The sequence below is a fragment of the Euleptes europaea genome, chromosome 1 (genome assembly GCF_029931775.1).
Source record: "Euleptes europaea isolate rEulEur1 chromosome 1, rEulEur1.hap1, whole genome shotgun sequence".
NCBI classification, from domain to species: Eukaryota; Metazoa; Chordata; class Lepidosauria; order Squamata; family Sphaerodactylidae; genus Euleptes; species Euleptes europaea.
Genome location: NC_079312.1, coordinates 79,999,275 through 80,014,012, shown reverse-complemented (window position 1 = coordinate 80,014,012; position 14,738 = coordinate 79,999,275). Strand labels below are relative to the sequence as shown.

General features: G+C 42.3%; 1 protein-coding gene across 1 annotated transcript; it reads right to left on the bottom strand.

The window, feature by feature from the left end:
- Positions 1–56: 56 nt before the first annotated feature.
- On the bottom strand, positions 57–7,278 carry KIAA1191 (KIAA1191 ortholog). The gene is made up of 8 exons (XM_056856785.1): positions 7,174–7,278; positions 6,850–6,932; positions 5,454–5,644; positions 4,256–4,382; positions 2,457–2,581; positions 1,621–1,727; positions 1,156–1,304; positions 57–305 (listed from the first exon to the last, which is right to left on the bottom strand). Exons 2-8 carry the CDS (start codon positions 6,875–6,877, stop codon positions 97–99), a joined length of 936 nt encoding a protein of 311 aa, XP_056712763.1. The 5' UTR covers positions 6,878–6,932; positions 7,174–7,278; the 3' UTR covers positions 57–96.
- Between the last annotated feature and the right edge of the window lie 7,460 nt (positions 7,279–14,738).

Below are 14,738 nucleotides of genomic sequence, written 5' to 3'. Positions count from 1 at the left end.
GAGATGTCAAAACTCATGAGGATGGAACGTAGAAAAACAGCCTTGGACCATTATTAAGTATTTAGAACATTATCCTGCCTCTATGTGGAGATGTTGCTAGAACCCAGTGGGAGTAAGCACATTCATGTCTCGTGGTCTGATGTTATGAGAACGTGGGGAACGTCTCTTTTCTTCAGTAGTTGGAATGTCCATCTTGGGAGGCTTGAACGTTGCCGAGTCCTCTGCCATCCTGGTGGCCTGAGCACGCATTAACTCCATTGGAGTAGGTTTCGGGGCACCCTTGTAGGCCTGGATGGTAAAGCCCCCTGAGGGAAGAATATACAAGGGTTGATAAATCACCAGACAGGTTTAACGTGTACATGTACTACTGCCTAAGCACTAACAAGACACTTTAAGGCAACCAACATTTTACAAGCTCTCAGCACTAACTGTTCTAGTAGCTATCAAAAGTTGCAATTCCGCTTGTCAACAAAATATGTTTCAACATATTCACCTGAGAAAGCTATCGGGAGCTGCAACCCAAGTATCGCTGTTGCTGTGATATCTGCATTTAAATCTACAATAGTTTTATATTATCTAATTGTCAGTGGAAGAGACAGCAGAAATTTTTGGGAACTAGCATTAAAGATAGTTAAAAGATTGACTAACATTTGCTATAATCTTCCTAACCAGAAAAAGCAGGTAAAGTATTTTTCTTTTATTTCAAAAGTGTGGAACAGACATTTCTCATCATGACTTATGATTAGCAGGCAAAACTGAGAAGACAGTTATAATTAAATCTGACTCAAACTGCACACATTCACCACAGAAGTAAAAGTTAACACGGACATTACTATAGAAGCACTACCAAGGGCAAAGGTGGGTAGTGCCTATACTTGGCCCAAGTTGCATTTTCTAATTTTTCAATGCATTATTCATTACCCTGCACTATTCCAGTTCATGTTTATTATAAACTCTCATCTCTCAAAACTTTTCATAATTTTGTCCTGTCCCATCTGCAGTCTTCTAATTTTACTGGAACACTTCCTAAGTCAGAAATTACAGGTGAATGCTTCAGCCACAGCTTAACTCTGGAATTTAACTTCCCTCTTATTATCTTGGGGCTTTGTGAAAGAGAAGTACATTAAAGCCATCATCTTCCAGCACTTCCTATACCTGGGTCGGTAGTGGATTTCTGGAGAGCTCGAGGTCCAAAAAGGCTCCATTTTTCAGAGGGGGCTTTATCGCTGTCACCACCGCTGGAATCCATGGAGACAAGATCTGGACCAGAGATGGAAGTGGAGGTTCCCTGACTAAACCAGCTCCTGTAGTGAAATAATTAATTACGAACAGCTGAAAGAAGTTCAAAGCAGCAATGGACAACCACAATCATCCAATCTCGGTGGAACAACTCTAAGTCAACAGCAGATAAGTCCAACAGAATCATATGCAAGCCACTGTACACAAAATCCACTTGCAAAAAACTGTGGCACCACTGAAAGCCAAACTTAGGACAGCTGAACAGATTTCTGATCTGAAAAGACACATTAAAAAGTTAGGACTCCTAGTCATTTAGACACAACTTTTAAGTGGCCTTGTCTTTCCTTCTGGGAAGAGAGACCTAGCCTGTGGGAAATGTACCTGTATGTGCGCTTGGGAGAGGAATGTGGAGTGCTGCTTGGAGTGGACTGAGCAGAAGAGGCCTGTTTCTCTTCTTTTGCTATTTCTCCGCTTTGCATCTTTAGATTCTGTTAGAAAGGGTAAAGACATGCAAGTTGGAAGCTTTTTGATGCTAGTGAGCGAACACCCAGCAACCTGAAAGTTAAATCTCCCTCTTACATTAGTTTAGTGCAGTGAAAGCATTGTGTAGCATGTTAAAAAGCTTGCACGAAAAGTGAAAGCATTGTGTAGCATGTTAAAAAGCTTGCACGAAAAATTAAAGTCATCACTTCAGACAATGCAATCATCTAAAGCTATTCCAGCCTTATAGAATAGGGAGTTCCTTTCTGCTTGAAGAAATACAACATTCAAACATACACCATCATTCTAAGTACACGAACTTCAATTACTCAACTTAATTTGAATCTTGATCTTAGTATGAGCCTTACTGGTCAGGAACATAAAACCCACAGTAGCTAATTCTATGCTCTTATCTCAAAAAGGTGGATTTTTGTGCTATGGAAATAGGTATTTCCATCATGAGCATCATTGCCAATGCCTCAATGGTACTGAATGAAGAATTAAATGTGTTCTTATTTGGCTTATATTAGATTCCAGAGCTAACTGCAAAAGCTATTGACATGCATTGATATGTACTCTTAAATAAGGTAACTCAGTCTTAAATAGAAAACACAAACTAATCAGACCATCAGTAACACCCACCAGTAAACATCCCACCAGTCCACATCTAATTTCTGTAAAGTCGTAATAGACCACCTCCACCTGAACTACAGCACAGTGGGACTAAAACACCTTACATGGAGTGACTCAGCCACACGATGGTATTTTGTCTCCTCTGCAGTGAGGCCCTTGTGGGGAGTGTATCCGGCATCTCTCAGCCCTGCCTGCTGCTCAAAGCGCTGAATGCTCTCCTGAGTTTGTTCTAGAATGGACAACATGATACATTCACACAAGCCACAAAACAATGCTGCCTGACAGATTTCTAAGGGGCTATGTCAAACATCCTCTGTAAATTAGTCTGTAAACCATGCACCCCATCTACAATAAATGATAATCAGGACATCCTGGAGGCTTTCATCAGTCTAATTTCATCATTGCTAAGTCAACTTCTCAAATAGTATTTGTTTATGTGCCAAATTACATAGATGAAAATAGAGGAACTACAATTTTAGGAGGAACACCCTCTGAATGCCAGCACGTAAAACTGTTCCATTGTCAACTTTAGCTATTTAGAACAGAAACAGTGTGCCCCTAATTCTGTTCAATAGTTGTAATGAGATTAACCTAAACAGTACACAATCCTACACACTATAAAGCAATAATCTTATACTCCTAAAATGAAAAATTCAGATATACAAATATATATAATCTTGTAGCAATAAAATGTTTTTCCAGATATATCTTAACCTAAAGAAAAAATGTTTCATTGCTTAACTCAGGGGTGGGGAACCTTTTTTCTGCCAAGGGCCATTTGGATATTTATAACATTGTTCGCGGGCCACACAAAATTATCAACTTAAAATTAGCCTGCTGTATTTGGTCAGACGTTTAGCCAAGAGGCACGACTGGAGGCGGCTCCGAGTGTCTGCCACATAGAGCGACTCGCTTTTGAGCTCTGCTGTCCCCAGCTGGGGCCAAGAGATTCAGGCAGGGCAGCATCCTTCTGAGCTAAAGATCTGCCAGGATCCATGAAGGGCCAGACCAAATGATTTCGCGGGCCTTATACGGCCCCCGAGCCTGACGTTCCCCACCCCTGGCTTAACTAATCATGCTAGTAAATTAGCCCAACAGATATGCCATGTTATTAAGATTGTTAGTTTGAAATTAGCATGATCACATAGGTTTGGAGACTCAATTAGAAGAACAAACCTGAACCGGACCTCAGTATTGCTATGTGCGCTAGATGACCTGCTAACAAGGGCCAGTCAAGCTCATTCTAGAAACTTCACTGAATGCTACAAACATTTCACACTAGAGGCTTCCAAAGCAAACTGACTCAGCATGGTGAAAAGAAGTCAGCTGTTGAAACCATTAGACCTAAGTAGTGCTGAGTCAAATATATACCATGAGGCTAAACCTATATCCCAGGTACCAGCCTCTCAGCAGGAGGAAGACTGCTATTTTCAATTAATACAGCTTGAAAAAAGCTTGTGTTTCAAGTCATGATTAATTCAGCAGATAGATGAGTATTATTTTTTCCTATAAAATTTAACAGATGCCAATACACAAGTTTACTAACAAGTGGAACAAGTTGGAAATACATCTCCCAAACACTGCCACTAAGATATAATTAAGCACTACAGCACACATGAAGTGATGATTTTCATCTCTTCCACTGCTAATTCACATTCTAGCATAAACTGCTAGTCATGACTGAAATCTAAAGGCAAGGACTTTTTTTGTTTAGAATTTTAAAAGCTTGTCTTTTATCATTAGTTCATCTAGTCACAAATGTAGTCCCCTTCCATGTGTACAGCTCCATCAGCCATTCCAGAAAAGACCTGCAAAGCCAACCACATAGCATTGGGCAATGCTCTAAACTGCCAACTACACGTCCAGGTTAACTTGCCTACTAGAAGGATACAAGAACTCTTACTTGTCATGAGAGAATTCATGATGATGTGGGTAGCCTTGGCCTTCACCACTGTAACCTTGTTCACAGTCTCAGTGGAAGTTGAGGGGGTGTTAGTAGATAGATGCATGCTAGTTTCCCCTTCCTCAACCTGTGCAGAGAAGCCAGGTACAAGTTGAGGAGAAAGAAAAAAGTCACATCAGGAGCACCCAAAGCTCATCCTGGGCCTTAAGGGAATAAAACTTGGGACTTTTCCTGAACAATAACCAAAGGGCACAGAAAGACTGAACACAGTTCTTCGTAAGAATGGTATTTCTTCGCTCTCCCTCCTATGACATTTGTATAATTACTGGCATAGCAGCCAGCATGTAACTAATCTTAGAAAAAGAAGAGGAAGCTATTGCTCCTAGTTTCCATAAAAAGCAAATCTACTTTTTTTTTTGCTTTCAAATCACAGTGACTTGTGGCAACCCAGTGGGGTTTTCAAGGCAAGAAGAGATGGTTGGAGGAGATTTGCCATTGCCTGCCTCTGCGTCGCAACCCTGGTATTCCTTGGAGGTCTCCCATCCAAATACTAGCCAGGGCCAGCCAAGACAACTGTGGCTTTCAGACTTCTTCCTAACAGAACCACAAATCAGAATGACAAGCACAATTTGATTGCCCCTCCACAGACCTTCAACTTCTATAAAAAATACATTTTGCAAAATAAATATTATGTTAAAATTTATTAACTTGCATATCTATCCTATATAGCTTTATTCCTTCCTTTCTCCAATGAGTTCAGGGCAACATATAGAACTTTCCCTTCACACTTTTACCATCACAACATCACTATGAGGTAGGGAATTTGAACTCAGCTATCTGAGACTTTCAGTATTTTCTAGCCAAGATTTCACCAATATGTGAAGGCTTTGCATGATTTTCTTCACCAATTTTACTTAGGCCAGGGATCATATCAGCTCTCAGATGAAGCACTTCCATTCTTTGCACTGTGACACTTCAACAAAGTTGGATGTTTGGTCAAATGAATTGACATTTAAAAATAAAAGCAAGGTTTTCTCATACAAAACAGATGTATCAAAATACTAGACTTTGATACTCTCCAACATGCCTAATTACAGGGGACTGGTTACACAACTTGTCTGTCCTCTCTCTTGTGGGATAATGCAACTGCAATCTGACACCTTACATCACCTATGTGTTTCTTCTAAAGACTGCATACCTTGGAAAGCTCTTCATATTTTCGGTCTGGGATGACTGGCTGTTTCCACAGGATACTGGTGCACATGTTTGAAGGGGGAGGGGTCATTGGTGTTGTATCCTCCAGGGCATCATCATAACTAAATGCCCGACGGTGTATTCCAATTGGCTGGGACATCTTTCCTAGAAGCCCTTCAGAGCCATGCTCAATAGCTAAGAACAGAGATGGAAGATTTCACAGAGGGCTACACTTTGGCTGTTCACAAATTAGTACAGATCATGTAAGCACTTCTTATATGCCCTCACTTATGTAAGCACTTACTTATCTTATGAGATAAGTAATCTTATAGAGATTTCAATACAAGGCCAATTCAGAAATCTCTATGGTACGATGCTTTCCATGTAGTAACTGTTCAAGCAACAGTTATCCTGAGGATCTTTCAGGACCATCATTGCAAGGTTTTGACATTTAAAATTTTAAAGCAACTAATTCTTAATCAATCAGGAAAACCAACATCACACCAAGAAACCCATCACAATTATAATAGAGCTATGGTGGCTACCAGAGCTGGATACTTCCCAAAGCAAAACTCATACAAATATTGTATGACACAACTGTCTATTAGATTAGTCTAGCTCTGACCCCTCATGTCATGTACACATCCTAATGGTTTTGCTAGAACTTACTCACGTAAGGTACTTGGCATTAGGAGGTAACAATCAGATTTCCATTCACAGTAACAGAAAGATACTAGTATCAAGGATACACATTTGGGGGGGGAAACAAGACAGGAAAATGCTTGATACTTGAAGCGCACCTCTGCTTTAGAACACTGGTATTTCACACCCCTTTCCACCATAATAGACCATCCTAGTCTCCTCAAAATAGTAACAGCCAATAACCATATATATATTCACACACACACATACATATACACCTCTTGATAAAAGAGGTTTTCAACAAATACACTCAATGGCCAGTTAAAGCCAGGTGATGGCAGAGGGCACTCCCACATGAGACTAGAAAATAATATAATAGATAATTCTATAACTCATGTGGGAATCATTCTTCTAGGAGTTAAAGTTCAGGCTAGAAGATTTCTTCTGATGAGAGTACAACCTCATTTTAGTAGGTTATTCATCATTATTAGTGAACAGTAGTGAATCATTAGTATACCTTATTAAATATAAAAATTGCAGCTGCTAAGATGATATGCTAGTTCACTAACAAAATCCTATACTTAAAAATTACTAGCCTCTTTGAAGCAGGTGCTTGAACTCTATAAATGCTTGCATGCAGCTTGGTAGTCTACAAATCCTACAGTCACTCTTGGTAAGTTTTAATACATATGCCTATTTACACATATTGCAATTGCCTTCATCAAAGAATTCACATTTGCTCAGAGAATTAATTTTACCAGGAACATCTGTTCGTCTTGAAGCCATGACTGGAACTCCACGTCTCTCACTATATCGAAATCCAAAACAGGGATCCTGTTACCTAAAAACAGAGGGCATTTTCATCTACAAAAATTACACTAGAGAAAAAGATCCTGCCTCTGTACCAAAAAAATAACAGTACCTAAGGCAGCTACAAGATCTATTCCTTTTTAAGAAAGTAATGATAGCTTTCAGATTGAAGATTAAAGTCAAACACCAATTAAAAATCAAGTGTGCCCTAGCTCACTAGAAATGCATCTGATGTAATGTATTTTATGATTTAAAAAGCTATAGTATCTTACCACAAGATATGAGAGAGAGATGTCAAAAAAGGACCAGTCTGCTGCTGAGGCTGAAACTAGCAAAGCATCTCCACGAACTTCCATGCAGACACCACTGACAAAAATTTAGAAGACATTCTTTACTAAACCGAAGGAGCAAGACAGTCCACAATTGCAGCACAAGGCCATCACTCATTCATTCAGTAATAGTATTCTAAAGGACACTTCAGCTGTTTAAAAATGTCCTACATGGAGATGTGGAGGAAGTAATGTACAACCCTGAAATGCCTTCCTGAAAGAGCTTTATAACATATTAAGTGGTCCCAACCTATGGACCACGCTGATTATACCAAAGAAACTGACATTTGGCTAGATGAGCAAATACCTATAAAAATGAATGCTCTACATGTTACAAGTTAGTATATTAGTACTCCAGTGATGACACAGGGTCACAAAAGCATAAAATTGTTTCATGCCCACATGTAAAGGCAACGTCTGAGCAACCAGTAAAGCTGCATTAAAACCTGAATTCACAGTTCCCTGAAGTTCTTTAAAACAAAATAAAGAATTCAGTAATACTGCTTTGGTCTTGAATCAATCAACCACCAAGAATTTTAAACATGCATTAATGTTCTCCAAAATCCAAGGCAATTGCTTCTTTTGAGAAATGTATTCAACTATGTATCCAATCATATCAGGAAAGGTAGGCATTTCAACCAGATGGGGGAGACCACTAGAAACAAAATGTCATACCATAATTTACTATCTGTCATTCCACACATCACACACTGTTGCCCAAGGCTAAGCCCTTTACATAATAATGCTTATTCATCAAAGTTCTTATTAACTCGACTGCAGAAAAAGCACATCTAAACAGCAACCACCCTTCATATTAGCATGCTGTCTACTTTGCATTTAACTAAAAGTACCAAACATAAATGGAGCTTGTATCTGTGACAAGGGCATGGGAGTGCCACAAAATGTCTTCCCCACCTGACCTCATTTAGATGTTAACAAATCCTCTAGAGCTCAACCATTGCTGCTTACGAGATCCAGAAAGCTAGTGGGTGTCTTCTTCCCCAGTCCCCGAAGGGAAAGAAGCAGGGAGGATGCCAAGATGCAGGGGATACCGCCTCTCAGCAACCGATAGCACAGCAGCAGTAAAGGCCGTTTTGCTTTCGTTCAGCCGGGAAGCTCAGGTGCAGAAACCGAGGTTTCAATCCACCATCAACATCCATTCCCGTTGCCAGGAGCAATGCGGGGAAGGCACAGCGCAACAGACAAACAGAGGCAAGCGCCGACAACAGATGCAACATCGCTGGGGCCGAAGAAGAGGGAGCGAAAGGGAGAATTTCGTGCGGCGAGAGCCAGAGGAGGCGGCTACAAATTGTCACCACCAACCGTATCTTCGGTCCAAAGCCCAAGCGGAGACATTGTCTTTGTAAACATTTATCCTTTTGTTTGGAATATCCAGCACTCTCAGGGCTGCTATTTTAAGAATCTACGCCCCTCCCAGTCAAAAGCCATTTATGCACGGGAGGTTTTGCTGCCTCGCATTCGCCACTCTGAAGATGCAGATTTCCCCCCTCCGAGTTTTCAAAACTCTGCAGGGGGGCTTCTTGTTGAGTTTGGTGGATTTGGATGGGGGGAATGTGCATCTAAAGAGCGGCGAATGCGAGGCAGCAAAACCTCCCGTGCATAAATGGCCAAAGGTAGGGGGGTGGGGAGAGACTTCCACAATAGCCATGAAACCACCAGCCTGCATTGAACGAGACCTCCGCCCCTACACCCTTCCCCACCGTCTGCCCTGCATATGCGCGCACCCCCCCCCCGCGCGCTCCCGAAGGCGGCGCCGGCCGGGATGGTGAAGCGACCCGGCAACCCCGCCCCTCTCTCCGCCGTCAACAACAAGGCCGCGGTGGCGTCTCCGCCGGCTTCTTCTCGAGTACCTTTTCCTCGGGCCGCCAGCAGCCCCCGCACTGGGCTTCCTTCCTTCCTCCCCCCCACCCCCCGTACTAACAGGCCTGCTTAGGCCACGAGTCGAAGGAGAGGAGGAGGAGGCGAAGCAGCCCTCCCGCAAGCAGGCGCGGGGCAGCCTGGCTCGAAGGCGCCATGGCGCAAAAGCCGAGCCGGAAAGCAGCGGGGAAACCAGGCCGCGCCCTCCCCTCCCAGCACCGCCTCGCTTGGTGACGACGCTAACTGAAAGGCGACTCTTGATCTCGCGAGAGGTTCGGTGCAGAGTTTGAGGGGCGGAGGGGGCGGGGCTTAAGCGACAGTTAAACGCACGGGAGGTTCTGCCTTGGATTTGCTGCTCTCTAGAGGCACATTTCCCCCATCTGAATTCCCAATTTCTGCATGGGGGCTTACTGCTGAGTTTTGAGAGTTTTTGAACCCATGAAGCTGCCTTATACTGAGTCAGACCTTTGGTCCACCAAAGTCAGTATTGTCTACTCTGACCAGCAGCGGCTACCCAGGGTCTCAGGCAGCGGTCTTTAACATCACCTACTTGCCCAGTCCCTTTAACTGGAGATGCCGGGGATTGAACCTGGGACCTTCTGCATGCCAAGCAGATGCTCTACCACTGAGCCACGGCCCCTCTCTGAGCTGGGGAACATGTGCATTTAGAGAGCGGCAAATCCAAGGCAAAACCTCCCACGCGTTCCATAGTTTACCAGTCTGCTGTTTCAAATTGGAATACTAGTTTCAAAGGCTTCCGCCAAATGAAATAATAGGGTTCTGTTCTGTAGCTTGTGCCACTTTGTGTAATTGTTACAAATTCCAGTTGGGTAGCCGAGTAAATGTGCTTGAAGACGCGAGAGCTGGCGGATTGTGCCAACGTCCAGGACAGACCACTAGAGCTTATAGAAACGCAGTGCTAAATACACACTCTATCCACCATATCCCCCGACACAGACGCATGGAGTCTAACACTTATTTACATAATGCCACCACCAGGCATCAATTAGTAGTTCAGGCTGAGTCACCCTACAGGTGCAACACATCACCTCAGCCTCTGGCCTCAGCTGGTTCTGGCCAGTGTAATCAGGCCTAGGGGCTTTCCAGGCCATGACATCAGCCCAGGTTGACAGTTAGATCCCCTACATCTAACTCTGCCTGCCACAGCTAATATGACAGCCTTGCATATTCGAACAGTTGAAGCAGAAACAAAAAGTCTGTGACACCAGCTGAGTTGCTGACTGATAGTTGAGCAAAGTATATGCTAGAATAAATGGGTTAAATCCAAAAGCAAAACCCTTGTATTCCCTTTTGGATTTTGGGTTGGACCTACGTGGCTAGCTGCAATCTTTGCCAACAAATCTATTCCTCTTTAAAATGCCACAAACTTCTTTTTATTTTTGGCAAAACCGTCGTTGCTGCTGAAGAAGCGGTTTGATGATGAAGCATTGGGAACCTTAATCTTGCAAACAAGCATTTGTGTGTACTCTCATGAAGCACAGAGGGTAGAGTTGCCATCTTCCAGGTAACCGATACCGTTCTTCGCCTACTTTTGCAAGGTTTTGCTAGCCAACGAATATTACTTCGAACAGCAAGTTTTCAGGAGGACTCACCTGCAGTGATATTGACCTGGAAGGATTTACCTGTTTGATATGGATTTAATGCAGTTGTATAGCATTGTTCTACAAGTTCTCCTGCTGCCTGTCCTATGTTTTGTCTGTGTCAAATGTTATAAACAACCTAACTATCTAACTATACAATCTCACATTGTTTGGTGTATGACTTCACATGTTGCATTAGGTGTTTAGAAATATTTATGTGCATAAACTCTAAGAACATTTTTCACTTGGAGCTCCAGTGCTATTTTTTTGCCTTCTTATCATCTTCCAGGTGGATCTCCGCCTGGAGATCTCCCAGAAGTATAACCGAACTCCAGATTACAGAGATCAGTTCTCCTGGAGAAAATTGCTATTTTGGAAGGTGGATTCTGTGGCATTATAACTTGTTAAACTCCTCACCTCCTCAAACACCATCCTCCTCAGGCTCTGCCCCCAAAATATCCAGGAGTTTCCCAACCTGGAGTTGACAACCCAGAGGGAATACACTTGGAGATGGTAGGATAATCAAGGTTGATGTTATTGTGCATCTCATTCCACAGGGGTGCAAGGGGGGAGGGTTGCTCCTTGTTTTGAATTGGCTGTTTTAAAATTGGACATTTATGCATGGGAGGTTTTGCCTTGGATTTGCCACTCTTTAGATGCACATTTCCCCCATCCATATTCTCAAAACTCAACAATAAGCCTCCTGTGTAGAGTTTTGACAATTTGGATGGGGAAAATGTGCATCTAGATAGCGGCAAATCCAAGGCAAAACCTCCCATCCATAAAAGGCCAATGAATACAAAGAAGTGATATGATGATCTACTCAAAACAAGACTTTGGCTGGCAACCCATAGTTTTTGATGTTCCTTATATTTCTATAATTATGCTGTTTTTGATGTTCCTTATATTTCTATAATTGTTGATGTTCCTTATATTTTTATAATTTTTGATGTCCCTTATATTTTTGATGTTTCTTATATTTCTATAATTATGCTGTTTATTTTTCTGTATTTTACACAATTGTTAATGGTATATTGAATATTGTTTACAATGCTTGTCACATTTTTTCATACTGGAGGTTCATCTGGTGCTAAGTTGGTAATTGTTATCAGTATACAATATGCACAGTTACTTATTCAAATAATTGCTTATTTAAATGCACACAATTAAAATAAATGATTTTTAAGAAATTACAAAATATCATCAACCAGTCATTATTGTGTGATGGCTCATTGTGGTGAAAACAACAATATTCATTATTATAAATGTCCCCTTGTGACGGTCTCCAGATCTGCCCCAAAAGAGGAACCTAATGTTAAAGAGCATCTGGAGCATCTGGAGCACCCAGATCATGAAAAATAGTTTGCAGTATGAAATTAATGAAATCTAGTACAATTCAATGTTTAAAAATATTAAATGTCTTGCTATTTTAGGGAGATTTTGACTTGTTCCTATGAAGCCATGAAAAATTCTGATATCCTGTAATAGTAAATCCTTGTTATTTTTGTGCTTTAAGAAGTTCATAATGCCCTCTGCCCATCTACAGCACATTTTGATCATCTTATAAAATTTGTTTCCCTGACAGTATTTGGGGGTGTTGTTGTTTGTTTTTGCTATTTATAAAGGAAGCTAATAATAAAAGGGTACTACTTGAGTAGATTGCTATAGGAACCATCGCAATGTTATCTTTATGGCCAGTAACTAGTATTCTAGGATGGAAAGTCAGGAAAAAAATATTCCAGCAGAGTTGATGTCACTGAGAGTGCACCTGGGCTGCCTTACTTTCTTTCATTCTGTGTGTAATAGATGTGAATACACCACCATGTGAGTATTTTTATCTTTAATGATGTGGGGTGGCCAGCACCATTTCACAGGGTGCATTTGATGAGGCTGCACAGATATATGCTGATCTCCTGGTCACTGCATGGATGAGTGGGATGGCTCAGATCAAGTGTCTCCTATTCAGCCAAGTGACTGCCATGTTGCCTTTGGCTGAAACGTCTTCAGATCCGTAGGCAGGATATAGTCAAGGGGGGGGGGGAAACTCTATTTTCTTAAGGAAAAAGAACTCTTACAGTGCATTCCTAATCAGAATGCCTGCGCCAGGCTGAGGAGGCAATGCAGCAGTGCTGCCTACTAAGGAGGTTTCAACCCGGCCGAAACCTCCAAAAAGCCGTGCAACTGGCGGGGGGGGGGGGGGAAGGGGGCGTTCCTGAGCCGTATTGGCTCAGGAGGTTGCCTAATGGTGGCCCCTCCCCCTGGCCGGCACAGTAACACCCTGGGAACACCTCCTGGGAAGCCAGGATGCCCTGGGAATGCCACCTGGGACGACGACGCAGCCTTTGCCAGCATCCAGACGCTGTCAGCAGGCTTCGTCGCCGTTTGGGCCCGGCGCTGCCATGGCAGCGACCGGCATCTGGCCCTGCACGCCGGCGCTGGGGCCACAAATGCCGGCATGTGCCACCCACACACTGGTGCTGTGGGCCCTTGTGCCAGCATAGGCTTTCGCCGGTCTCCAAAGGCCTTTGGTGCGGGCTGCCAGTGCTTCTCAGGAATGTGCTGTTAAAGACACTCCTAGGGAATAGTATTTTATGTGCTGGATTCATTCATTTGCAACCTGGACATTTCTTAAGACTATGACAGACTCCATAGCCTTTTTCTTTATAAAATGGTCTCTTGATTTTGATCATTCCCTTAAAGTTTATGTGTAAGGAAAATTTAGTCATTTTTCATTATTTATATCCCACTTTTCCTCCTTGCGGGGACCCAAAGCAGTTTATTGCATTGTTCTCCACTTTTCCACCTTATCCTCATAAGAACAAACCTGTGAGGTAGGTTAGACTGAGAAATTATGGTTGGCCCAGTGTCACCTAGTGAGCTCCTATGGCAAAGCAGAGATTTGAATTTAGTTGTCCCAGGTTGCAGTCCAATGCTCTAAACATTACACCACACCAGATTAAGCAATTCTTCAATAATATTCACAGCAGATATAGCCTGGTCATTTTGATATCCTCAAGCTAAATGCCAAAGACTGGATAAATGTTTTTATCGCTTGCTCCAAAAACAAGGAATTATCCAGCACCTGGTGATATAACTGCGTTAATCTATAGAAGTTGTGCAGATACAGAGGCTACAACCATAAAGACATAACAATTTAAATAAGTGAGACTTACTTCCAAGTAATTGTATTTAGGTTTAGAATAGATTCACACCACACATCCAGAGTCAGAAAGCAGTTGGATGATGACTGAAATCCCAAAGACACTCCTAGGAGTAAACCACACTGAATAACATGGCACTTCTGAGAGTATCTGAAGAAGTGAGCTGTGGCTCACGAAAGCTCATACCCTGCCAGAAAATATTTTTGTTAGTCTTTAAGGTGCTACTGGACTCTTGCTCTTTTCTACTACAGACTAACACGGCTACCCATTGTGAATTATGGCACTTCTGAGTAGACCCACCTAAGCTTGCTCCCTTAATGCCTATTCTTTGGGAAAGCAATTTGAATATAAAAGCCCCAGATATTGTCTTCCTGTATGAGTCAAGGGATAGCGACTCCTAAATCAAAGCTTGGTTAGGTACTTTAAAGGCTAGGGTGCAACATCTAGATTAGGTATTGTCAGGTAAATTCCAGGATAGATGGAATTTATGGAGGTTGGCAACCCTAGGCAGTTCGGAGGGATGTGGAGACAGGGACTAAATTAAATGTCATTGTGTGTGTGTGTGTGTGTGTGTGTGTGTGTGTGTGTGTGTGTGTGTGAGAGAGAGAGAGAGAGAGAGAGAGAGAGAGAGAGAGATTTTCTAAAATTACAATCTCTGACTCTGTACAACAGATGTTATATACAAAGAGGTATGATAGGTGTATGGGCAGGAATAATACTACTAGAACAGCGAATATTCTTGGAATAATTCACAGTGAGTAGCCGTGTTAGTCTGTTTGCAGTAGTCAAAAAGGGCCAGAGTCCAGTAGCACCTTAAAGACTAACAAAAATCTGTATCTGAAGAAGTGAGCTGTGGCTCACGAAAGCT

Excerpts from the sequence above, each read along its gene's own strand:
- KIAA1191 (XM_056856785.1), bottom strand. The coding sequence starts at position 6,877 with ATGGCTTCAAGACGAACAGATGTTCCTG. Across the intron at positions 5,645-6,849 it reads AAGACGAACAGATGTTCCTG|CTATTGAGCATGGCTCTGAA; the intron begins GTAAAATTAATT and ends CTCTGTTCTTAG. Across the intron at positions 1,305-1,620 it reads TCTCCCAAGCGCACATACAG|GAGCTGGTTTAGTCAGGGAA; the intron begins GTACATTTCCCA and ends ATTTCACTACAG.